General features: G+C 38.7%; 1 protein-coding gene across 1 annotated transcript in view; it reads left to right on the top strand.

Moving 5' to 3' along the window:
- The first annotated feature begins 4,105 nt into the window (after positions 1-4,105).
- LOC150091958 (uncharacterized) overlaps positions 4,106-27,697 on the top strand; it is a 40,381-nt gene continuing 16,789 nt past the window's right edge. Inside the window, exons 1-4 of the mRNA XM_090370458.1 lie at positions 4,106-4,175; positions 9,685-9,890; positions 20,037-20,172; positions 21,380-21,513. Of these exons, the coding sequence (XP_090226584.1) occupies positions 4,106-4,175; positions 9,685-9,890; positions 20,037-20,172; positions 21,380-21,513 (546 nt within the window). The remainder of the gene's footprint in view (positions 4,176-9,684; positions 9,891-20,036; positions 20,173-21,379; positions 21,514-27,697) is intronic.

Genomic DNA, 27,697 nt, shown 5'->3' on the forward strand with positions numbered 1-27,697 from the left:
TGGATATCTTGGGAATGTTCCTCGAACCAATCAGATAAAATTTTTGCCCTGTGGACAGTAGCGTGATCATCTTGACAAGATGACTATGCAATTTTCTACCAACAGAACACATCCCTATTATGCTATTTCCATCGCTGGAGTGGACAGGAGACAGTTGGATGCATAGCTTCATAAGTTTCACGCAATACTTTCACCCTACCATTGATGCAAAAAATATAAATCGAGACTCGTCAGACCTCATCGTCTCTTTCCACTGTTCCACAGTCGAGTGTCTTCTCACCCATCTTTCTGTCTTTGTTTCTCTGTCTGTGTGAGTGTGGTCTCCTTGTTGAGATTGAGTATTGTGCGCCGTTTGTCTATCTTTTTTGTGGCATGGTAGATTGGTACTGTGTTTTCCTGGAAGTAATTGCGCAGGTTCTTAATCGCCCTCTTGTTCAATGAGGTCAGTCAATCCCCTCCCTCGTCCATTATGGTCTGTGGTCAGTCTCTCGATGGCTGATTTCCGGTGGTGTTGGTGGCTCATGTTCGTCTTTATTCGGTTTGATCTCATAGTCTCCTACAGCTCGGTATTGGTCCAATCTTAAATCCCGAAGGAGTACTTTAGTACTGGGACTGCATAAGTGTTTATGGCAGTGACCATGTTCCAGCCATTCAGCTTTTAGCAGGCGTCTCAGTCCCTTTTGGTATTTTTCAGTCAGGAAGGCCTTGATCTCCTTGTTTTCCAACTGGTGGGCCTGCATCCCCAGATGTCTGACCCCTCTCTGTCTTAGCTTCCATCTCTTTACCGGTATTAAGCTGGTAGTTTTACTCTGACTGGATGCCCTTGATGTAATCCGTGGGTCTCTCATTTGTCTAGGCCAAATTGCAACCCGATGTCAGAGTTGGACTCTTCGGTGATTCAGAGTATCTGATGGAGTTGATGTTGTCACTTGTTACAGGACATTACTTCTTAATTATAGTATTACATTTCGTTCCATCTTCTTCATCCCAGGATTTTCATCAGGGTTGCTCCAATTATTTAGGTGAAGTATACTGTGGGCTTCAGATAAGCTCTTCACTCTGTATTTCTTGCTTGCTTTCAGAGCATCTCAGACGGTCTATTGCCGATGAATCTCTACTCCACGTGCTGGGAGCAGATCACGTGGAGTAGAGATCAGACCTTGAAGAATGGGGGCGTCAATCACACCGGTGAGTTTCCGAGAAAGAAGAATATTGCTGGATGGGAGTGATATTTAGGTTGGTGCAGCCCTGGAGATGGTGAATGGTTGCGCTGAAGACCATTCTCTGTACTCTCTGATACCAAAGAACTTGGGGTCATCTATGACCACAAGTTTAATTATCTGTTGACTTCAATTGCAAAGGTGTCTAATTGTTTTTTTACCAAATTCCAATTTGAATTTAAGATTGGTCCTTTGTGCTGTAAGAATCTCTTAATATTTCGAGGGGTTTTCCACGAACTGAATCTTATAATTTTTGTTCAAATTCCATGTTTTGGGTCTGACTCATTGGAAAGAACAAATTCATCACCCCGCTGCTATAGAAACGACCACGTGACCGGCGATTGATAGGAACGCTCTCTTTAGTTGCGCATGTGGCAGATTACGTCCATGCTCTGAGGTTGGCCAACACAAATAAATTTTTCAGTTGTGTCGTGTGGGTCCATCATAAAAGCAGAGACGAATGCGAAATGCCAAAATGACATTTCTATTTTTGGCAGCGTTTATTTTAAAAAGGATAGAAAGAAAGAAATATGAGTTCACCTTGGAGATCTTTGTCGCAAATTCGTAGTCACGAAAGATGACGTATTTCCAGGGGGCAGCACGCGCTAAAGTCTGCCCACACATGCCAATTGATAACGTGGCAGTGACAGATCGCGATAGGTTTTTTTGACTTTTCCTGCTTATTAAGCAGCAGGCACGCTATCGCCGGCCCTACAACTGTTTTTTATTAGATTCAGTCAGACAAGGGACAGTTGATTAAGCTGCGAGGCATTTCGGTTGTCTGATAACGCTCAGACAATTGATTCCGGGTTCCAGCCCCTCCCCCTCTTACCTTAAAGTCGTATTTCACTTTCGATATCACAAAGCTCCTTAAGATATGCCGAAGAAATAAGGAATATCTTCTAATGCACAAAGTTTTCGCTTCGTTACATCCACCCAAACGGTTTTCAATCGATCCAGATTCATTTTGGTAACGACCACTCTTCGAGAGTTCCGATTGGGGCTTTGATGGAAGCGTTTCATTCGCCTAACAATGCGCATTTGAATGACAATTCCATTCCACCAGAGTGGTAAGGTGGTGCTTAGCAATGAGTCTCGCGCGATCGTTCGAGTTTTCCTCGAACTCAATTGACATTCACGTGGGAGAATAATTCACCGCTCAATGAGATGCTACAAAATGTACACGGTGTCAAAAAAGAATTACTCCAAGGATTTTTAGATGGAATCTTCCTTTGAAGGATAAGTGCGTCGAGGTGGCATTCTGGTAATGTCCTGATGGTGGGAGTTTTTGGCCAGAGAAACGCACTTCGGGTTTGATAAAGCTAGCGTCGAGGCCATGGCGTGAGAAACATCTGCACTCTCGCTGTAAGGAGGTCATTTGCATAATATGGAGAACAGAGGGGTCCTGAGGAACGATAATGTGAAGGCGCAATTTTAGAAATATGTACAGAGAGAGAGAGAATAAGACAAAAAAAAGAGCGATAGAAGAGTATAAGTGAAGAGAAAGGAGAAAATGGAGGAAAGAGACAGAGCGAGAGAAGAGAGAAAGAGAAAGAACGATGCGGTGAGAAAAAAAGACAGATTATGGAAAGATACAGAGGGGAGAGGAAAGAGAGCGTGATAAAATAATAGAAAGAGAAATAGGAGGAGGATGAAAGCAAGACAAGAAAAGAGAGACGGGTAATGAAAGGTGGAAACGGATAGACAAAGAGAGCATGAGAAAGTATGAAAGGGAGAGGGGAGAAAAAGACAAGAGAGAAAGAGAGAGAGAGGGGAGGGAAAGACAGAAGAGAGGTGAAAGAGGAAAGACAGAAGAGAGGAGAAAGATGAAAGAATAACACAGGAGAGAAGAGAGAAGAGAAGAATACAGGAGAGATCATAAAAAGTAAGAAAGACAGAGAGACGGAGGGAAAAGACAGAGGAGAGAGAGTAAGAAAAAGAGAGAGAGAGACAGACAGACAGACAGGAGGAGGATGAAAGAAACAAGAAAAGAGAGACAGGCAATGAAAGGTGAAAATGGATAGACAAAGAGAGCATGAGAAAGTAAGAAAGAGAGAGGGGAGAAAAATACTGGAGAGAGTGAGGGGAGAGATAAGATAGAAAAAGACAGGGGAGAAGAGAGAGGGGAGAAAAAGACAAGAAAGACGGGAAAAAGTAAAAAAGAGAGAACGGAGATAAGATAGAGAAGAGAACGTAAGAAAATGGGAGAGATACAGGAGAGAGAGGAGAGAAAAAGACAGCGGAGAGAAAGTAAGAAAGAGAGAGAGAGTGAGAGAGAGAGAGGAAGAGGAGAATGAAAGAAAGACAAGAAAAGAGAGACCAGCGAAGAAAGACAGAGAGGAGAAAAAAGACAAAATAGAAAGTGAGAAAGAGAGAGAGAGAAGAAGAGGATGAGGAAAAGAGGAAAAAGAGAGGAGGGGAAACGAATATACAAAGAGATCATAAGTAAGTAAGAAAGAGAGAGAAGATAAAGGAAGCAGACAGGAAAGAAAGTAAGAGAGAGAGAGAAACAGAACGATAAGGAAACGAAGACAAGAAAAGAGATACAATCAGAGAAAGGTGAAAATGAGAAAGGGGAAACGGATGGATAAAGAGAGCACGAGAGAGAGAGAGAGAGAGAGATTATTTATTTGTTTATTTATTAATTACCTTGTAAATCTTAAAATGTGAACATTAAGCGCACAGTGTCCAATCCGGGATCATGATATCATCCGGGATATGTTTCATGTGTATTAACATCCAAGATGTGTACTCTCACAGAACCATTTTCACTTTATCAGGGCCGAAAAATTCGAAACAAAATCACAAGAAAATCCTACTTCTTTCATCTGAGTTCAGTTAACTGCGAACCCGATTGAGGCCTTTGAGAATTCCTTTAATCTCCTATGGGATCCGAAACCCAAACACAAAAGGTATTAAAACCTACTCCACTTGGTACCGTGCGTGGATTGAAGGGTAAGAAGACGAAAAAAGATTCCTGTTGAGATTTCACTTCAACTTTTGTGCATTGTAATTTTCGGGAAATACATCAGAAGGAAGATGGATCCAAGAAACTGAAGAAGGAATAAATGAGGAAGAGGAAAATTTGGATCTATAAGATTGAAGATGGATGGAGAATAGATGATTGTTTGTGACACGTGTACTCGGACTGGTTTGGAAGAGAGCAGTGCAATTGCAGATGACAGTTCAGAAGAAGGGTGACCATGGAAATATCTACAGAAAAGGAATGCAACAGAGAGTGAATCTATGAGACAGAGAGTGAAGAGACTCCGTAAGAGATGGGCCACTAATTAACCTAAGGGGCATCATCTCAGATGTAAGAACAATATTGCATGGTAGGGCAGATTTGGGATCGTTTGAGATAGGGTCCTTAATATAGAATAGGAAAAAGTGCGAGAAACAGTGAAGGTTGGGAAATTGACCTGATTGAGAAGCTAAAAGGCAGCGCGCCATCTATCATCACTTTCGGGGAGCTGTCAGAGAGAAAACTGGACACCCATTTGCAAAAACAGTCAGTAATCCATAAGATGGGAGCTTGTTTAGAAAACCTTTATGCCAAAAACGATCAAACGTGGATATGTGAAGAGCTACTGCTCGATTTTCCCCAATACCACCCTTGACCAAATTCAATGAAATCGTTTTGAAAGCAGTTTATCACCAATAGATTGAAACCACCAGAATCCATACCGACAGAGAAGCTGAATTTATGGTCACAAACGATTACGATATGCAAGACTGTCTTCAACACCCTTAGAACTTTTAGACCCATGTGCCAAAACATTATCTGACGGTGAGGGTGTGTTCAATGAGGATGAGGGAACTAAGTGATGTCCAGGAAAACATCTCCAAAACCATGATACCACCGCCACCGGCCTGGTTTCATCCAGCTTAGGCGAAGTGTCGATGACGGTCGATCAACATTGGCAGTGAGGCAAGTCGCCTACTCTGTAGGTGTTTCCCTCTTCCATGGAGTTATTGGAAGCGTTTCTCTCAGCGCCCTGATTGCAGTATGCCATTAATTGAGGGATCATAATCCGTCTGCTGTCTTGGACAGCACATGCCAACTGCAGTTCATATTGACTGTTAAACAGTGATAATTTCCCTGTCTCCAGCAATTTAGTTGGTTGTGGGTCCCTCTTCGTGCCAATTCCTCCACACCTTCACTATGCCTTCACTATCGTTTTTCTAACTCCACTGATAACTCAATCAGTGGAGTTAAAAGAACGACAGGGGCAACACATGAATTTGACAGAATGGGATAGAGAGATTTTAAACCACAGTAGATTGCAAGTGGAAGTCTCTAACAAGGAATATCACAGTAGAAAGATCCACAAGTACCACTTTTCACGAGAAAGGAATCGTTCAGCGAATAATTAGGACAACTCAGATGAGCAGTGGTTGAATCAACCGATAATTTGGATTCTGTCAGATAAAGTAGGCGTGGCTTGGTGGACTGTAGGAGGAAATGGACATCACTGTGAGTTGACCATTTCTGACAGAGGCCAGGAGTATTTTTGAAAAGAAACAAGAAGATTCTGGAGGTTTACAACTCATACTGCATGATAGGAGAGATGGAAGGAGGGATTGCTGAACTTTTCTCTTGAGACTAAATATGAGTTTCACCATTCCAATAAGCAAAGTGGTGGTATTTCCCATAGTGACGCTAGATATCTACCACCCAGTATCCCAGGTGGCACAGCTAATCTGACCTTTCTATGTGGATAGTACTCCTAGACAGACCCTGCTTACTTTGGTTCTTTCACACCTCAGTGCCCAAATTCAGCATATGGGGTTTTACCAACAGTCCCACCATCATGAAGATGCAAGAAGAGGATTTAGTTGTTGTAGAAAAACCGCACTTTTCCAGAAATCGATTTCATGGGTTGGACCTGCATGTTAGTTCCATCACCCTTTTAGACCTTCCAGATATGAACCTGGAAGAACGTCTATGACAACCCACAGGGATTAATTAACAGCCATAAATCCCATCAGAGGGACATCAATTTTTTTCTGAAACCATAAACATTCTAAAAACGAAGATTCCAAAGATTCCGGTGGTTAAAACCTTAATTAATACCACCATTGAAAAACAGGATTTTGTGACTCTTCCTTTGACCAAAGTACATTATGACAGATATTACTGGTGTCGAGCAATCTTAACAGCGTTCAATTTTAGACCGGCGTAATCCACTCCTCCCCACCTAGCCTCCGGTCCAGACTACGATGAATCGGTTGCCATGGTTACGGCCCACTTGAGGCAATCGAGAGAAATATCTACATGCCGTAATGGCGACCTGTTGGATCCATTTTCGCGAATAAGTTCTCCTCCGCTGTGCGCGTGCCCTCGAAGGGGGAGCAATCGGAACGTGGCCGGACGTCGAAACTGCCTCGCTTCCAGTGTCGGCACGAGCTGGCTCTCGTCGTTTATGTCGGCCGTAAAGTCCAGAGTTATGGTCACATGGAAGGATGTTAAATTTTGAATTTTACATAGCCGCACGTGGCTGCTGGCCACCCTTTTCTTTGAAGTCACGAGGAAATGGCGACTATTTCACTCTTACCATCATTCTCGTGACCTTAGAGAGTCACGGGGGTGGAATAAATCGCTTCCTCGGCTTATATTACCTCACTTTTACTATCGGGTGGTTGGAAAAAACTTCTTTTGTTTAATAGGTAGGCCCCTTTCTAAGCAGAACTCCTAAATCGTGCTGTGATCATTGGGGACCAATAATATATTCGTGTACACTGAGAGGACCATTGAATTATGTCCCTACTCTAATTGGAGTGAGTGGAATGTGAATAAGCAGCTCGAGTGGTGGACGCAGTGAACAGTTAATCGTGGGCATTAGTAGAGTTAGCAAGTAGTTTTCATCGAATGAGCATGGGGAGTGTCCATGATATCATGGAAGCTTACACAGCATCAGCCAAACAAACAAAAATAAAATGCCGTTCCATTTCACTAATCCATTCTCTCTAAAAGTTTACCTCATGGAATTTATTTAAGCTTTCAACTTCCACAACAAAAGATGGAAGTCTGTTCCAGCAATCAACCACCCTCTGGCTAAAGGCAAACTTCCGCACATCTATCCTACAACTGTCTTTCCTCAATTTGAATCTGTGTCCCCTCAGGTTTGTAATCTGAGCAAGATGAAGAATCCCATCAGCAGTGAGCTTGCTCAATCCATTCAAGGCCTAGTCTCCTATCAGGTGCCTATCGCCAGATGCTGCAACTTGCAGAACTTAAACCTTTCTTCGTAAGAGCACCCCTTTGTTCCTCTCACCAATCTTGTTGCCCTTCTCTGTACTCGTTCCAGCAGCTCTACATCCTTCCTAAAATTAGACGAACTTCATATTTCACTGCACGATTACCCCAGGTCTTTTTCACTTTCCACTTCCTTGAGTGCAGTACCACACAGTTGGTACGTTTCTCTTGGGTTACTGCTACCCATATGCAGTACTTTGCAATTTTCAATGTTAAACTTCAATTGCCACTTCTCAGCCCATTTCCCCAACTTATCTAGATCCAGTTGAAGTAGCGCACTGTCATTAACAACCCTGCCAACCTTTGTATCATCTCATTTGCAAACTTGGACATTAAACCTGATATACCTTCATCAATATCATTGATAAATATACAAAACAACAATGGGCCCAACACCGACCCCTTGGGGACTCCGCTAATAACATTAGTTCACGTAGAGTAGCGTCCATTGATTACCACTCTTTGTCTTCTTCCACTCAACCATCCTTTTATCCATTCTAGCAACTTGCCCTTAATGCCATACTGCTCCAATTTGTACAGTAGTCTTCCACGTGCAACAGTAATAAATTGTACAATAAGACAGACCTTCATCAATGTACGATTGTTGGTGCCAGGTTAGGAGGGAGAGGAAATGCCCATTTCCATGAGGGCGCATCTGTCCCGACGTACCATTGTTGTGTACCAGGGTACACTCGCTCACACTTCAATGTGGGACAGTTGTGAAATTATGGATATTATGAGCAATGCCATCCATTACGACGTGTATAATCCCTTTTAGGGGCCCCATGAAGGCCCCAATCGATATTATATAGGTGGTTCTATTTCATTATTCTCTCAGTGTATATTTTTAAAAGACAAAAATAAGTGTCAATACTCCAGAAAACGTTCATTTGTACGTCTTTAAAAATAGGAATTTCTGTTGCACTAGGCACGAGGGTGCCTCGAGTGACAGGGGTTCGAGCCACTGACTGCCGAATGCGGTGCTGTTTCTTGTATTCTCTCCATATTTTGAGCTCCTCTGACCGTGTAGTCATCCCGGAGTGTAATCAGAAATTTTATTCATTCTTCGTTCCATTTTTTACCAATGCCGGCGAACGGTTCTAGCACTAAAATGGCCGAACACTGTCGAGTGAGATTTGCTGAATTTAAATTAAAAATTCGCAAAGAATTCTTAAATAAAACTTAAAATCCTACTAGGGGGTTAAGACCAAGTAGGAGAAAGATCAGAGACTTTCGAAAATTAGAAAAAAAAAAAAAAGAAAGAAAACGGCGCCGGTGTGTGTGCCCACATCGACACCCATTTCGTTTGCAACCCGCCCGTTCCTTCTTCAAAGCAATTCTCTCGATTCATCCCCGGAGAACTTAATTGCTTTTCCATCAGGCATCGGAACCAGAAAGGGCCGGAGAAATTGAAACAGATCTAATAATAATATCCAAACCACCCCATCACGATGTAATAACCGCACTCAGTTGTACGACCCCGTTGTCGAAGAGCGGGCAAAACGGAAAAGAGCGCAAACGGCGGAACTCAAAGCGAACACCACGCCGCTAATTCGTCGTCAGACAGCGGGTAACCAAGGCAACGGTCCTCTGGAGATCGTCGGCGAAGATGTTTGCGAGTGTAATGTCTCGCGCTAAATGTCGAAGACTCCCTCGAAGACCTCAAAGGACAAGCCGTTTGATGCCTGAGATAAAACTCCGAAGGGGAGGGCCGGACAGGGGAGAGGGGGAGGAGAGGAACTGGTAATTTGCCACCGTAAAACTACGGGTTAAACTCCGGTACCGGAGGGAGGACACCGCGGGATGTTCGGTTTAAAAGGGGTTTATGAGCGGCAACCCCCGCCGACGTAATGAGCCATCGTCTGGCCCGCACAGATGCCTTATCGGGTTATTTATGAATAATAAACTAACGCGAGTTTATAAACTTTTCTCACACTTCGCCACGAGCCCGGTGTCTTAGTTAGCCCCCCGGTGGGCATCTGCGCACAAATAGCGGAGGAGGGTAGCGAAGTATGCGCGGATTATCCGCCAATATGGCACTCTTGATGGTATCGTGCGCGTGAATGATGTCGCTTAATTTGGTGGCCCGTTTGCAGGCCGTAATCTGCGCGATTGTGATCAGGGCCGGATCAATTATGCCCGGTCCAATGATCTTTGAAGGCTGTGGTTTTTTATTTATTTATTTTATTCTTTTTTTTCTTGCAGTGTGTCTGGCTGTCCGATTTGCATACCTCGGAGTCCCCGGATCCATTCTGAGAAGCGATCCTGTTTGGTTGAACTGCGGATACGACCTTCAAGACGACGAACTGTACTCCGTGAAATGGTACAAAAACAACGTCGAATTCTACCGCTTTCTGCCCAGCGATAAACCATCGGCGCAAAAGTACAACCTCCAAGGAGTATTCGTTGATGTAAGTACACCACCCCTCACAGGAACAGGTTTCGGCTTTTCATCCCACGAGATTTTAAAAGGAGTTGTTTGGTCTGTTGCTACCCTTTTACTCAGTTGCCAGGAGAACACATACAACTAGTGATGGGCATAATCGAATGATTTCCATGATCGAATGATTAGGAATTGAAATGATTCATGATCCGATTATGATTTGAATAATTGGAATAATTCGAATGATTTTCCATAATCGAGAGAGAGATAAACAATGATTGGTAATTTCGATAATGGCAATAATCGAATGAAATAGCCAAATGATTCTCTAAAAAGAAATGAAATAATCATATGATTTTCTAAAAAGGAATGGAATGAGCGAATGATTTTTCCATGATCAAATGAAATAATCATTTCATAAACAATTCTTTCATTTGAAATGTACCATTCGAAGAATGGAATAATTGAATGATTTTCGCAATCGAACAGTTTTCCATAATCCAATGATTTTCCAATCCAATGATTTGTTGATAATTGAATCATTTTCCGTAATCGAATGAATCATTTGATCTATAAGAATATAATCGAAATAACCAAATCATTCTCCATAATCGAATGAAATAATCATTTCATAAACAATTCTTTTATTTAAATATAAATTCTTTCATTTAAATATAAAACTATTCGATTATTTCATTCGAAGAATGAAATAATCGAATAGTTTTTCCCCATTATCTAATGATTTTCCATAATCGAATGATTTGCCATAATTAAATCATTTTCTGTAATAGAATGAATCATTTGATGGATATGAATATAATCGAAACAATCAAATCATTTTCGATAATCAAATGAAATAAGCGAATGATTTTTCCATAATCGAATACTTTTCCATAATCGAATGAAATAATCAAATGATATTCTAAAAAGGAATGGAATGAGCGAATGATTCTTCCATGATCAAAGGAAACAATCATTTCATAAACAATTCTTTCATTTGAAAATGTATCATTCGAAGAATGAAATAATCGAATGATTTGTCGTAATCGAATAGTTTCCATTAACCGATGATTTTTCCATAATCGAATGATTTGAGATAATTGAATCATTTTGCTTAATCGAATGAATCATTTGATTGATATAATATAATCGAAATAATAAAATTATTTTCCATAATCAAACGAAATCATCAAATGATTTTCTAAAAATGAATGAAATGAAATGAATGATTGTCCATAATCGAATGATTTCTGATAATTGAATCATTTCCCGTAATCAAGTGAATCATTTGAAGGACATGAATATAGTCGAAATAATCAAATTGTTTTCCATATCTGAATGAAAGGAACGAATGATTTTTCATGATCGAATGAAATTATCATTTCATAAACAATTCTTTTATTTGAAATATATCATTTGAAGAATGAAATAATTGAATGATTTATCGCAATCGAACAGTTTTCCATTATCCAATGATTTTCCAATCCAATGATTTGTGATGATTGGATCATTTTCCGTAATCGAATAAATCATTTGATCGCTTCGAAATAATCAAATCATTTTCGATAATAAAATGAAATAAGCGAATGATTTTTCATAATCGAATGAAATAAGCGAATGATTTTTCATAATCGAATGAAATAAGCGAATGATTTTTCATAATCGAATGAAATAATTTTTTTCATTTGAAACATATCAGCAGAGTGAAATGATTCGATTATATCATTCAAACGAAATAATCGAATGAGTTTCCATTATCGAATGATTTGTCATAATTGAATCATTATCTATGATCGATTGATTTTTCGTAATCGAATGATTTCTGTAACCGAATAGTAAATGACTATTGTCATGGTAAATGGCTTTTCATAATCAAATTAATTATTCGATTATGAAAATTAATGATTTGCTATAATAGATGTAATCGATTATTAGTTATCGATCATACTGGTCACTACATACAACAGTCAGAAGGTGGCTCGATTCTGGCACACTTGAAAGTAGATATTATAAATCGTTCTCTTAATACCACGACTACGTAGGGGAGTTACAGCTAATCATTTTGACAAGAATTAACTGTATTTAGCAGTCACATGCACTCGAACCAGTTCTCCTGGATAGCACAGTTGGTAGACTCGCCGTCCTCCCAAAACCGGGTGGAAAAGACCCGAGTTCGAGTCCCATCGATGACGTGAGGAATTTATATGGGTCTTTTTCACAACATGACTGAGTTAGTCGGTCTTAGGCGAGGGTAGCATGGTTTTTCATCCAGTAAAAAGAAAATCGACCTCGGAACACGCAATTTGCAGCCAATATACACGGAGCAATATGGCCTTAGTCGCTGATGCTCCTGAAACCCTACAACGACAACAATCGAACACACCGTTAACTCAAACGCGTGTACTACTACGCCCCCAGGCTCGTTCCACTTCGCCCATCCCCTTAGTCCCCGGTGAATCGAAAATAAATCCTTTTTTTTCTCTTTTATTTTCAAACTAGGAAAAATATTTCAACGTCACATTTTCTAATAAAAAAAATCGTGATCGTTCAATGTATCTCTAAGTGCGCATGCGTTAATCATAAAAATGGCCGCTTCCTGTAGCCATCTTGGCAACGTTACAAGAAGGCATCTAATGAAAAATTGCTGTTTGCGATCGGATTACAAGTGGCATCCCACAGGTCCCTTTAAATAACCACAACTACTTTCATTCAATCTTTCTTTCTCTCAACAGAAGCATTATTTTATCGATATTAACTGCCTCCATCAAAAATTCGTCTAACAACAGATGGCGCTCTATAAGAAGAAATTCGTTTGTCAATTAGCCAAAATTAAAGATGGCGCATTCGAATTAGCTCGTTTAGCGTTCTTGTAAAAGAATTGGCGATATTTATTAGACGAATCCCATTTGTAATGCACCCATCAACATTGAAAGTAAATTAAAAATGCGTTTGCGCAGCAAATTAAATTACCCAATCAGCATAAAGCACTCTTGTCGGTGTTGTTTTATTCTATCGAGGCGCACTCAAAGTTGGGAAAGCACGCGTAGAAGCTGGAGTGGAACAATGGAGGGTGGAGTAAGGAAATCAACTCCTAATGGGCTACTTAAGAGCAGTCATAACTCCACCAAAACGAATGGATCAAATTAACCGGAAATGAGAGGTGGACCCACCAAATCATCAATAAATATTTTCACTAAGTATATCCTCCCTCGTTCAGCGAGGGCCATGGTCGAGCCAATTATGGCATTCTGTCTTAATGTGGATGGCGACGTAAAGAACGGAGTTAAAGCGATACCGACAGCGAGATAAATGACGGCGCTGCGCAATCGACGCCGGATTTTTCCGAGCGTTTCTTTAACGAATACTCCGCTCGTAATCTACACAGTTACCGCAACACGCCAAGGAATTAATCCATTAATGTCTTAAGTCTTGACAATCAATGTTATTCCAATATCTCTCCACTCTCTCTTCATTTCAGCTCTTATGTACAGGGTGTGCCAAAATAAATTAGCCAACTTATATGCATGTGGAAAAGTGGTCAGCTACGCGACTTTGGATTAATTCGATCTATGTATATTGAGGATCGTGCAGAAAGGTTGTCCGACTTTCTGTTTGCGGGGTCATCGTGGGGAGCAGTGGTATTATCACCATCCTCCCCACATCGGGTGGAAAAGTCCTGAGTTCGAATCTTGTCTCTAAGGCGAAGAATTTTTATGGATTTTTTTTAACAACGTGGTTCAGTTAGTCGATCTCATGGTTTTATCTCCCAATCATCAAACAATGAACCTGTTTGCTGGATGAAAACCGGGAGTGAAAACCATGCTACCTTCGCCATATAGTGAAAAAGATTAATAAAATTTCTGTGTGTCACTGATAGGATTCGAACTCAGGTCTTTTCCACCCGATGTCCGGAGGACTCTGATCCTACCAACTGTTCTACACAAGAGGGCTTGTAAATTGGGTGAAAGAGTTCCTTGTCTTCCTTTTCATTTCTGATGGGACAATGCTCAGGAGAATCAATGGATGGATCATCGTGTGGAAGTAGCCTATCCAGTCTAGGTTTAAAGGTGTCCTGTCAATTTAGAGTTTAGAGTGGATTTTATTTTTATTGAGTTTATGTCATGGGTCAGAGTTACCAACTGTTTGAACAAGATTTTGCCACGAAGCAAGCAAGTTTTTGATTAGCAATGGCCTTTACAAACCTCTTCTGGAAGTCACGATATACGTTTTTAAGTCTATGCATTTCTGAACCAGGGAAGAAGATATATCTGAGGAGAAGTCATGTCCAATAGACGAGCAGAAATTATTCCACTCGATGTTTTTGATTGAGTAGGACCATATCCTGTGGTGGAGACCAATTCAAGCCCGTTAAAGATCCAAGAGAAATGTTAAAGGCAATAGCCTGGACAGATGCTGTTAGATCTATGTTAGATTCTCCCAGAGTGTTGTAGAAAGTACACTGCTCGACAAAATTAACAGAACAGGTAGAAAAGATGGTACAGTTCTGTTCTCTGATGAGTCCCGTTCTAGCCTACAAACAGTGACGTCATATCCGGTATATGTATGACGCCATGTCCGGTAAGTGTGGGGATTTAATGATCCAACTTTGACCACTCGAGCGCGTAATTTTGTGCGCCTCCAAGTGATGAAATCCCCTTCAACTTTATTACTTCCCCCCTCCCACTTTTCGTTTAAGGAGACGCCCGTAGAGTGCACGACCCTCGAGGCAATTGGAGTGACCTTTTTTCTTTCTGTTTCTCCGGGATTGAGAGAAATGGGCCCCCAACAACTTGTCGTATCTGCGAAGAAGCTCTTCTTGCGGGCATCAATGTCCTCCTAAAGTGGGTGGGGACGCTTACATCGCGCGAGCCATAAGCTTAGAGTGCAACATTTCTCACCGGGAGACAGCGGCGATGTGAACGGAACGAGCCGGATTTGCGGCGTGTGAAGTGCGGCTTCCTAATGCGATCTCTCTCTCTCTCGCAGCGCGCGGGTGTCATTGTTCTTGGCGGTGGCGAGGGGAGCCATTGTGCGGCCCTAATAGAGATGTCGCATCTCCCCCGATGGGCTGCCCTCCGTAATCGGCGTCATTTAGAAGCAGTTCGCAGGGGCGTTCATCGGCCGCTGCTTCGGAAGGCTTTTTGCCCACACGAGCGGATGCGGACATATTTCAGCGCGAAGTGGGGATTAGAAGGGGCCTCTGTTTCCATAGCGACCCACTTAAAAGGACGGGTGAAGTTCAGATAACGGACACTGTCTGCTTGGAATGACCCCCGTGTTCTCGTAAGACCGGACTTTCATTTCAATTGAATACTACGGTACGGTGCATCCCTCTTCTTCCCTTCCCCCACATCCCCCCTCTGCTTTTCTTGAGAAAGACAGAGAGAATGCGATAGGAGTAAGTGGGAGAGAGAACGAAGGAGAATCAGAGAGAGAGAGAATGGACAAAGAGAGAAAGCAAGGTAAGTCAGAGAGAAAGAGAAAAGCAAAGCGAGAACGAAGGGAAGTGAGGGCGAGAGAGAACGAAGGAGAGAAAGAATCAGAGAGAGGGAGAGAGAGAGAGAATGAGTGCAAATTCAGAAAGAATTTGCACGCATTCTCTCTCTTTCTCTCTCTCTCTCACTTTTTGTTCATTCTATGATTTCTCTCGGAGGAAAATCATACAGATATTCTTTCTCTCTGATTTCCCCCTCCCTTTGTCTCTCTCTCTCCGTTCTTCTCTGTGATTTTCTTCACACTTTCTCTCTCTCTCTCTCTCACTCTCTCTCTCTCTCTCTCTCTGCTTCGTTCTGATCCCTGATTTCCCTCGCATTCCCCCCTCTCCTTCCTTCTCTCTGTGATTCGCTCTCCTTCATTCTTCCCCTCTCCACTCTTTCCTTCGTTCACTCACGCCATTATTTCCCTTGCATTACCCTCTCTCTTTCGTTCTTTCTCGCTGATTTCTCTCCCATTCTCCCTCTCCTTCATTGTCTCCCCCCCTCTCTCCTTTATTCTTTCTGAATTTACACGCATTCTCTCTCTCCTTCGTTCTCTCTCGCCCTCACTTCCCTTCGTTCTCGCTCTGCTTTTCTCTTTCTCTCTGACTTACCCTGCATTCTCTCTTTGTCCATTCTCTCTCTCTATCTCTCTGATGCTCCTTCGTTCTCTCTCCCACTTACTCCTATCGCATTCTCTCTCTCTCTCTGTGATTACTGTTACATTCTCTCTTTTTTGTTCTTTCTCTCTGATTTCCCTCGCGTTCTCTCTCCTGCTCTGATTCTCTCTCCTTCCTTCTCTCCCTCTCTGATTTTCCTTGATTCTATCTCCCCTCTCTCTTCTCCTTTTTCTTTCTCTCTGACTTCCCTCGTTTTCTCCTTCGTTCTCTTTTATTACAAAAGCATTTTCTCTCTCTCTCTCCCTCTCTCTTCTTGCTATCTCACCGATTCTCTCTGTCTCTCTGACGTTCTCCCTCCTGCTCCTCCCCTCTTTTTCTCCTTTCGTCTGCGCATCCTGAGCACCCTGTCGAAAGCCAAAAGCATATTTCCGCTTGTTGTGTTCACTTCACCTGTAATAATGACATCGTCCAGCTCGCGCCATTCATTTATTAATCCCGTGCATGGGCGACATATTTATTGGTGACAGCCCCGAAATCCGTAAGCGACAACAACAGCGACTGAAGCGAAATCCACTCTCGCAGTTTCCGAGCCTCGGAGCGTGCTAAAATGCGCCAATAAACATTTCACGAAAACACCCGAATAATCCGATCAGGGGGGAAACTTCCAAAATGTGCGAGTGGTAATATACAAGCGGCCGTTAAAAGGAACACGTACAGAACACACAGAACGCGTAAATAAGGAAAAACAGAGAGAGAAAGAAAAGCCCCGTCCGTACCTCCACCGACAGCCACACCACGAGCCTGCTCGGCCCACTTACCCCAACTACAAAGAATGTTGATACAACTCATCGAATATTTAAACATCTCGGTTTTCTTCTTTTATATATGGACGTGATTGCCCGAAACACTGGTCGTTTATCCCTGAGCCGGCCCTCTTGGTGCGCCGCTGATTTCTACTTAGCATGAAACGCGGTGCTCTTCGGCTAATGCCGGCCCAGCCGAAATGACGTACGTTTATTGCATATGCGGCAGTGGTGAGTAAATAATTAAGCGAGGCAGCCCCCATGGAAGAAATATGGGTAAACGATTGCATAACATCTTTTTTTTTTTTTGGCCAGTGATCAAATTATTTCCGGCGTAGTTCCGCTATTTGCCACTAGATGGTGTCGTAAACCCTGTTTTGCTATTAACAAAACCTTTATTTCAGAGCTCAACGATATTAACAATTATTTTTGTTTCTTTTTTAGAACTCAATGAAACTAAAAGACTTACTCGACCTTCTGTTTCATATTTTAGAGCTCACTGAAATTAACAGTTATTTTGTTTCTTTTAGAGCTCAGTGAAATTAATAATTACTTTTGTTTCTTAATTTAGACTTTTGTTTCTTTATTTTAGAGCTCAGTGATATTAAAAGACTTATTTTTGTTTCATATTTTAGAGCTCACTGAAATTAACACTTATTTTGTTTCATTTTTATGGTTCAGTGAAATTAATAGCTATTTTTTCTTTTTTTAGAGCTCAGTGAAATTAACAGTTACTCTTTTTTCTTTTTTTAGAGCTCAGTGAAATTAACAATTACTCTTTTTTCTTTTTTTAAAGAGCTCAGTGAAATTAACAATTACTCTTGTTTATTTTTTAAGGAGTTCATTGAAATTAACAATTATCAGTGAAATTAACAATTAATTTTGTTTCTATATTTAGAACTGGGTGAAATTAACAATTAATTTTGTTTCTATATTTAGAACTGAATGAAATTAACAATTAATTTTGTTTCTATATTTAGAACTCAGTGAAATTAACAATTAATTTTGTTTCTATATTTAGAACTCAGTGAAATTAACAATTAATTTTGTTTCTTAATTTAGATTTTTGTTTCTTTTTTAGAGCACAGTGAAATTAGCAATTTTGTTTCTTTTTTTAAAGAGCTCATTGAAATTAATAATTATCAGTGAAATTAACAATTAATTTTGTTTCTTTTTTTAGAGCTCACTGAAATTACTAATTATTTTTCTTTCTTTTTTTAGAGCTCACTGAAATTAACAATTAATTGTTTCTATATTTAGAGCTCAGTGAAATTAACAATTACTTTTGTTTCTTATTTTAGACTTTTGTTTCTTTATTTTAGAGCTCAATGATATTAAAAGACTTATTTTTGTTTCATATTTTAGAGCTCACTGAAATTAACACTTATTTTGTTTCATTTTTATAGATCAGTGAAATTAGTAGCTATTTTTTTCTTTTTTTAGAGCTAAGTGAAATTAACAATTACTCTTGTTTCTTTTTTAAAGAGCTCAGTGAAATTAACAATTACTCTTGTTTATTTTTTAAGGAGCTCATTGAAATTTACAATTATCAGTGAAATTAACAATTACTTTATTTATATATTTAGAGCTCAGTGAAATTAACAATTAATTTTGTTTCTATATTTAGAACTCAGTGAAATTAACAATTAATTTTGTTTCTTAATTTAGATTTTTGTTTCTTTTTTAGAGCTCAGTGAAATTAGCAATTTTGTTTATTTTTTAAAGAGCTCATTGAAATTAATAATTATCAGTGAAATTAACAATTAATTTTGTTTCTTTTTTTTAGAGCTCACTGAAATTAGCAATTATTTTTCTTTCTTTTTTTAGAGCTCACTGAAATTAACAATTAATTATTTCTATATTTAGAGCTCAGTGAAATTAACATTCGGATTATTTCTATATTTAGAGCTCAGTGAAATTAATTAATTTTGTTCCTTATTTTAGATTTTTGTTTCTTTTTTTTAGAGCTCAGTGAAATTAACAATTAATTGTTTCTATATTTAGAGCTCAGTGAAATTAACAATCAGATTATTTCTATATTTAGAGCTCAGTGAAATTAATTAATTTTGTTCCTTATTTTAGATTTTTGTTTCTTTTTTAGAGCTCAGTGAAATTAACAATTACTTTTGTTTCTTTTTTAAAGAGCTCATTGAAATTAACAATTATTAGTGAAATTAACAATTAATTTTGTTTCATATTTCAGAGCTCACTGAAATTAACAGTTATTTTCGTTTCTCTTTTAAAGCTCACTGAAATTAACAATTATTTTTATTTCTTATTTTAGACTTCCGTTTCTTTTTTTTAGAGCTAAGTGAAAGTAAAAGACATTTTTTAGCGCTGTGCAAAATTAATTATTTTGTTCCTTTTTATAGAGCTCACTGAAATTAACAATTAATTTTGTTTCATATTTTAGAGCTCACTGAAATTAACAGTTATTTTCGTTTCTTTTTTAAAGCTCTTTGAAATCAATATTAGTGCCAGAGGGCGCTGCATTCGAGTAGACATAAAAATCATTGTTTTGGACAATCTTATTGCAATAGTCCTATCGGTTTTCAAATGTTTATCTGCCGGTAGATGGAGCTTATCTTCTTCGCATCAATATTGTTCAGAGATTTATTTTCTCATATTTCTCTGAAATTACTTTTCTTGTTGAGGATTTAATTTTTCTTCAGATAGGGAGAAATCGCTCAGGTGACTCCTAACTCGTGTACATGAGGTAAAAGCGTCTTGGGTGACTTAGTGGTTTCAGTTTTTCTTTCCTTTTTCTTTTCTATTTTTTTTTTTTTTTTTTTTTTTTGGCCGCTTCGTGTTCGTTGCCAGGTGTCAATCATTTTCCTGAAAGGTAGCTTTGCTTTTGGAAAACTTTCAACAAAACGGTCGATTTTCGGGGCATTTCTTGAGCTTTATCAAAATTCGCACCACTCACAAGTGTCGTGCACCCTCACCCCCAGGCTTTACATCACAGAGAGGACCAAGAATAAAAAAAAAAAATGGAAAAAGAAAAACCCTTAGGTAAGCCAAAATTCTGTTGCAGGCCCAAACAAAATTCCCTCACACGCACACGCGTACAAAAAATAGCAAACTTTCCACTTCTGAGAAGGCCAAACTTCTCGATTTGCTCCCAGAGGGCGCTGAAAACGGTATTAACATACGACTTCGCATTAATGCCTCCTTCCCTTAAATTTAATTGGAAATTAAACGAATCCATTTTTAATAGTTTATTTGCTGCTACGAATGAAGAAATGATAAAGATAATGTTCTTTTCTGTCTATTCCAGCTCTCTCATTCCAACCAGACACACGTCCTTTTATATAAAACAGATTTAAACACGGAAGGAACCTATGGGTGTGAAGTATCGACAGAAGCGCCCTCTTTTAGAACAGTCAAAGCAGAGAAGGAATTAAGGGTTTATGGTAAGCGATTTTATTTTTAATCAGGCCACAATAATAATTTATTTGCATATTCTTTTACAGATTTTTAACAGCTCCTAATGATTAGGAATCCGCATGCGCAGAGCAGTTTAGAGAATAAAAATAAAGCTAGCTTAAACATTGGATCAATTCAAGCATTCACGAATAAAAATTGGCATAAACATTCTGGAGCTATTCAAAAATAAAAATTGACATAAACATTCAAATATTCAGGAACCGTTCAAAAATAAAAATTGACATAAACAGTCGAATATTTAGGAGCCATTCACGAATAAAAATTGGCAAAAACATTCAGGAGCTATTGAAAAATAAATATTGGCATAAGCATTCAGGAGCTATTCAAAAAATAAAAACTGACAAACATTCATGAGCCGTTCACAAATAAAAATTTGGTTATAAACATACCAAAAACAGCGAAAATTAATATTTAATGTGCGTTCTGTTTTAGTTCTGACATAAGCATTAAGTTCGCAAATAAAAAGTAGCATAAATTTGACATAAACCTGTTCATGAAAACAATTGACATAAACATTCAGGAACCGTTCACAAATTTAAAAAAAATTGGATAAAAATTAGATTTGTTCGCAAATAAATTTGGCATAAGCTTACTATAAACAGTATAAAATAATATCAAATGCATTTTTTGTTTTAGGTCTCTGCGTAAACAATTTGCATATAAAAATTGGCAAACATTATGGATCCGTTCATAAATAAAAACTGGCATAAATTTAACATAAACATTAAAATAACTGAGGAACTGTTCACAAATATAAATTGGTATAAAACTGTAAACAAGATTTCATTTACAAATATAACAGTTAACATAAACATTCGATCTGTTCACAAAAAAAAAAATGAAAGGCTTTCGGGAGCCGTTAACAAATAAAAATTGGCATAAACATTGAAATAACTCAAGATTAGTTCACAAATATAATTTCACATAAACAAAACTGTTTAAATATTGACAAAACATTCAGGAACCGCCCACAAATAAAAATGGGCATAAGAGTTACCATAAAGAGTGGAAAATAATATAAATGTGTTCTCTTATAGTTCTTACGTAAACATTTAGCAGCGGTTTGCGAGTAAAAATTGATATAAACATTGAGGAGCCGTTCACAATTAAAAATTAGCATAAAGTTAGCATAAGCAGTGAAAAATAATATTGTTTATGTTTTCTGTTTTACAGTTCTGCCGCCAGAGGATCCTGTAATAGAAGGCGCACAGTCCCGTTATCAAATTGGAGATGAGGTGAACGTATCTTGTTTATCTGGTCCGTCCAAACCCACAGCGACCCTCAAATGGTTCATCAACAATAAACAGGTTGGTTATTGTTCCAGCAGTAACTGTGGTGGGGGTAGTTCCGAAAATTCATCAAGCATTAAAAGCATTCTTCAAAGTCATTTCTGCATCATTTATCTCTCTGGGGAGATGTTTGGGAGAATCTCTTTTGCCGTACTCGTGAAAGGGTTAATTTCCAAGCACGAAATCTGTGTTAGACACATGAATGGGGGCAGTTGGACTGCAGGGTTCGCGTTTGTCTGAATAATTTCCTGGAAAGTCTTAATTATTTCTCTTTTTCCGCCACTTTCTCTTATTTGTAAGTTTGGAAGTTGGCCATTAACAAATGGAAATGGGAAAGCAGAGCGCGTGCTTCCATGCGGTGCCTCCCCCATAAGCTGACGTGCAGTACATGTATATAAGGCGCGTGTCTAGGGTCGGAATACAAATGGTGGGTCCCTGTTGTACAAGGGAAGTTGAATTACGTGCGAAACGGGCCACTTGCCCACTTCTGGTTCTCAATGGGAAACGGCTTCAAATTAGAAGGGAGGGAGAGGTGGAATCGCGCGTGTGACACATACTCTGCTCGCGCGGGAGATGTTTGCATTCAGCTACGGTTAATCATGGCCCACTTAAAAGTGCTCCCACGCGTGCAGGCATCTTCGGATTCTCGTGCGAAGAGAACGCGCTGCTGGAAATAGACGTGGGATAATATTCGCATAAAGTGTTTCGGGTGGGCATTGCCAACAATGGACACGGATTGCGCTTCTTGTTTATGCTCCTGCTCCCTTCATCATTTCTGGACCTTCTATCTCTTATGCATTTCACGTTCTAGTTAGTCTCACTCTCTTAAGAGTTTTTAAGAAGAGCTTCAGGAGATGATCTTATATTTGGCTGTTAAGGTCTGATTGCGAAACATTTCATTTCATATAACGTAACATAATTCGAAATTTGGAATCTTTAAGTTCTATTTATACGGTTCCATGGACAAATTGGCTTTTTACTTTATTTCCATCCTTTTCCCCTTTCGACAATAGAATTTTTTTTCTAAGCGGCCATCTAGAGGGAGTGTGGAGGTCGATCTACACGTTGTTAGGCAGATCGTTCGACATCATCCTTCAGATATTCGATAAGGTTAAGGTGAGGGAAATTGGGTGGAGCAGATGGTACCAGGGGCATCAACTTGTAGTCGTAAATAATGATCCAGTAGGTCTTTTCCTTCAAACGTCTTTGCATATGTTTCTGAAGAATTAAGATTTCGCAGTTATCCGATGTCCAACGAAGACATTCATGGCAGCAGGTGGGATGCGGAAATCAGTGCATTGCTGTCAGGAGGGAATGGGGTGTAGAATCAGTCGTCTGCTCTAATATTCCATCTGATGGAAAGTATATTGAGTAAGCTGCTACAAACTGCTCTGGATTGTCTCACGTTATAACTTACTGTCAGTTCCATCATCGTGACCATCCTCTTGGTGACCAGCGTCATCTCTCATTCCGTTTCCCCAACAATGTTTCGAACAACATGTTTTAAAGCATGTAGGTCAATCTGTAGTGGCAATGAGAGAAGAAATCTTGGGCGTGGATTCCAATAGAAACGCACAGGCATTGCAGGTGTTATTGTTACACTCTTCTATGATACATGTTCCTATTGCCCTGGTGAATAGCACAGTTGGTGGGATCGCCGTCCTGGTTTTTCATCCTTAGTCCCTGGTGCGCCTGAAGCCCTGCTACAGCAACAAGTTCATACTCTGCACTATTTGCGACGATACTTGGGTGAACTCGGCTATTACCTGTAATGGCCGAAAAAGGCCCATAAAAATTCTTCACCTTATCGAAGGGACTCAAACTCAGGTCTTTACCACCCAGTGTAGGGAGGATGGCGATCCTACCAACTGTGCTATCCACCAGGACTTAAGTAGCTGGAAAAGACTAAACAGAAATGTCGCTATAATATAAAAAGAAAGCTAAACAATGCATGCTCAAGTCGGGGCCCTTCTCCTACGAACAGCGTCCTTTGTTGCGCAGCTTTTTAAAGATGAAAAACCTTTCATGAAGAACAAATGGAATTAACCAAAAAATGTTTCTCAATATAACACATTATAATAATGCGCCAGTCGTGACAAAACGCAGCCAGGAGAACTTCAATTGACAGTTCCGTCCCTTCCTTTCCCCCTCCGTTGTTGCGGTATGGTCCCCCTTTTATTCCTCCTCATTGTTAACCAAGAAAGATCTCACGCAAAATCAACGAGAAACCTCCAAGAAAACAAAGCCCCACAAAAAAAAGCAATTATATTGTAGTTTTTGGGATTTTTTTCCAAGAGAAGAATAAGAAAGAGTTCTTGGACATAAAATTCTTGTTAACAGACTAATTATAATTGGCTACACAAAGCTAAGAGGATTGCTACAATGGGTGAATTTTTTTCTTCTTTCTTTCTTACAATATTTTTTTTAATGAGCGACTAGAAGTAATTGCGACTCTCCGTTTAAATTATTAAGTAATGAACGGGTAAATGGATAGTCATACCGTACAAAGAAAATCCCAATTAAATGGATCTTCTTGCGTGTGCATCATTCATTGACTGTCTTTGTCTGGAAATAGAAGAATCGATTTTTTTTTTAAGTACACTACTGTGCAGAAAATATTAGCACATTCACGCAACGCTTAATAAATTGGTACCAGGAGATTAATTAATGATTTATCATCAATTAAATCCCAAATCAAACACTTACAAGACGTTGGGAACTGCTATGAAAGACATTGAAGGTCACAATGAGTCTTCATTTATGTGCGAATTAAGCTTAAGGATTGGTTTACAAATTTCAATTTGAGCCAACTACAAAGGGCCGATGCTACTAAGGCTATGAGGCGTCTCTATATTTCGTTGTGTGCATTTTTCGGTCGGTTTGTTGCTTGCACGATAAACTCCGTCCGGTCTCTTGGATGAAAAACCAAAGAAACTTCTGAGACTGACTAACTCAGCCAGTTTGAGAAAAAAATGCCCCTCGCGTCACTGACCAGATTCCAACTGAGATTGTTTTCACCCGGTAGAAACAATCTCAGTATGATTTTAACCACTGCGCTACCCACGAGGGTTACAAGCATTAATGAGTTGTGCAGATGTCCGTTTAACATAAATATTAAGCGAACGTTTACAAATATTAAATAACCGTTCACAAATTAAAATTAGTTTAACGTTAAGAGCATGTTCACAAGAAAAAATCAGCATAAACAAATATGTATCTATCCACAAATAAAAGTTGTCATAAACCTCAAGGATCTCTTCGCAAATAAAATATGTCATAAACAATAAGGATCCATTCACAAAATGAAGACTGGTCATTGAAATAATTCAAGCATTCACAATGAAATTTTGAAATAAACATTACCGTTAAATAAACATAAACATTAACATAAAATCAACATAAACAACATAAACATTAAATAAACATAAAATCACCATAAACATTAAATAAACATAAAATCAACACAACCATTAAATAAATATAAAATCAATATAAACATTAAATAAGCATAAAATCAACATAAACATTAAATAAATTAAAACAACAAACCAGCATAAAAATAAACATAAATATCAAATAAACATAAAATCAATACAAATATTAAATAAACAGAAAATCAACATAAACATTAAATAAATATAAAAATAAAGGTAAACATTAAATAAACAGAAAATCAACATGAACATTAAATAAACATAAATATTCAACATGTCACAAATAAAAAATTGGCATAAACATTAAAGAGCCGTTCATTCACAAATAAAAATTGAAATAAACATTAAGGAGTCATTCATTCACAAATAAAAATTGACATAAACCTTGAGGAGTCGTGCACAAATAAAAATTGACATAAACTTCAAGGAACCATTCACAAATAAAAATTTGCAAATTATTAAGAATCGATACAAACAAAAATTGGCATAAACTTAAGGATTGTTTTCAAAATTTTACATAAACATTAGATGCGTTCACAAATAAAAATTAGCATAATATTAAGGATCCCTTCGCAAATAAACATTAAATAACTGCTCACAAATTAAATTTAGAATAAACCATTAAATATCCATTCACAGATCAGAATTAACATAACGTTAACGTTAAGAATTAACAAAACTCAGCATAAACAAATATGGATCTGTTCACAAATAAAAATTATCATAAACCTCAAGGATCTCTTCGCAAATAAAAAATATCATAAACAATAAAGGTCCGTTCACAAAATGAAAAACTGGCATAAAATGAGCCTTATCATTGAAATAATGGAACCGTTCACAAATAAAAACTCTCATAAAACAAGCATAAACAGTGAAATAATTCAAGCATTCACAATGAAATTTTGAGATAAACATTAACATTAAATAAACATAAACATCAAAAATTTCACAAATAGAAATCGGCATAAACATTAAGGAGGTTTGCACAAACACAAATGGACATAAACATTGAGGCGTGCACAAACACAAACGGACATAAACATCAAGGAGCCGTTCACAAATAAAAATTGGAAAAAGTATTAAGAATCCGTACAAACAAAAATTGGCATAAAAATTGACATACACATTAGAGTAGTTCACAAATAAAAATTGGCATAACATTAAGGAGTCTTTCACTAATTAAAACTTGTGCACGAATAATAAGCATTATATAATAAATGAGACAAAATATATTTCAAATTGATTATTCGTTTCATTTAATCTAATGTAGTTTGCCATTGTACAAAAAGACCCAGAGAATGAAAAAAAAAAAAAAAACTTGGAATGCACGACAAACAACAAATAAGAGTTACAGTGCGTTTGGCAAGTAGAGAAACAGAGTGAGTGAAAGAAATAACACGCGTATCTGTATGGACATATTTGAAGAACAAGTGGATTTTTTTTTTTCCCAACGTACTTTTTTGTGCTCTTGAACGCGGATGGGGAAAAATTAAACAGGGAGTTTGTATGCAACGCATTTCACCGGCAATGCTTCTCCAATTCACGTGTCCATATTTTTACAACCCCATAAAGCATCATCGCAAGACTCGGTGCCACGGATAACGTTTATTTCGGAGACGCACAGTGTAACTGCGATGCGCGAGAGAAAAATCTCCATAAACGAGTCGGTAGTTGTGTCCCGTGGAAGATAAACAAATGGCCCCGGCAAGTGGCTCATCCAACGAATTCCCCGTTTGTTTTATGGCCGATCTTAACACAGTTGGATGGTGGCAGTGGACGAGTCTTCCACGATGTGTGCAGGTGATATATAAAACGTGGGAAGAATTAACGCACGCGTGAATATCCTGTTGGTGACGTAAAGGAGACCACACCTTCCGACTGTGGTTTAATAGGCTGGACCCGACTGTTCCGGCTCTCACCGACACATGTACTCACACCTCGCACTTTTATCACGAAAGGAATTTTGTGTCGCCATGGAGACACGAGGTCAAACAGATGTCGGAAAGTGTCCCCGCATGTCCCGTTCCCGACGAGTGTCGTATGCTGAATTGCAAAGCTCTTTTTCCTATAATGAATCATCAAGTGCCAGACAAGCGACTTTCATTAACCCTAATTGGCAAACCAAGTTAACTATTTTCAGGGAAAATCAATCATGGAACGAGCGAGGCTAATCTTAACCTCCATAAAAAAATATTGTCCATCAAAATTTAATTACATAAATCGTTATTCCGTCTACAGGTGGCGCTACTAAATTTACGTCCAGTTAATAGACTGTAATTAAATGTTGATATTAAATGTCCCGTCAGTTTTGTACAAGCAGCATCGAGGCAGCTTTAATGTACTTTTTAAGGGACCGCTCACCAACTAAACTTCGAAGTCATCTCGCTAATAAAAAAAAAAAAACTAATAAAATTCTATCAGGAATCACCTGACATGGATGATAAACAGTTTCCAAACTTCTTGTTACAAAGTATAACCTGAGATTCAATCATCTAGGTTTGATGGTAAATGAATTCCTCAAAAGACGTTGTTCACAAGTTCAGTCATTGAAAAAATACTTGAGAGTAGCTTGGAAGATAAAAATAGAAAGCGTGCCTTATCAGTGGCAACAACTGCAGACGTAATTTCTTATTAAATTGTAAGGAATCTTTTACAAATTAAAAACTGGATGTCTTTGAAAATGGATCTTTAGAAATAAATGACAACTCGTGCAATGGAGATTGAAAAAGGATCTTTAATTTGTTACCTGCGAGCATGTAGGAGTAACA

Source organism: Mastigoproctus giganteus, chromosome 1 (genome assembly GCF_048544385.1).
Source record: "Mastigoproctus giganteus isolate SK-2022 chromosome 1, ASM4854438v1, whole genome shotgun sequence".
Classification (NCBI taxonomy): Eukaryota; Metazoa; Arthropoda; class Arachnida; order Uropygi; family Thelyphonidae; genus Mastigoproctus; species Mastigoproctus giganteus.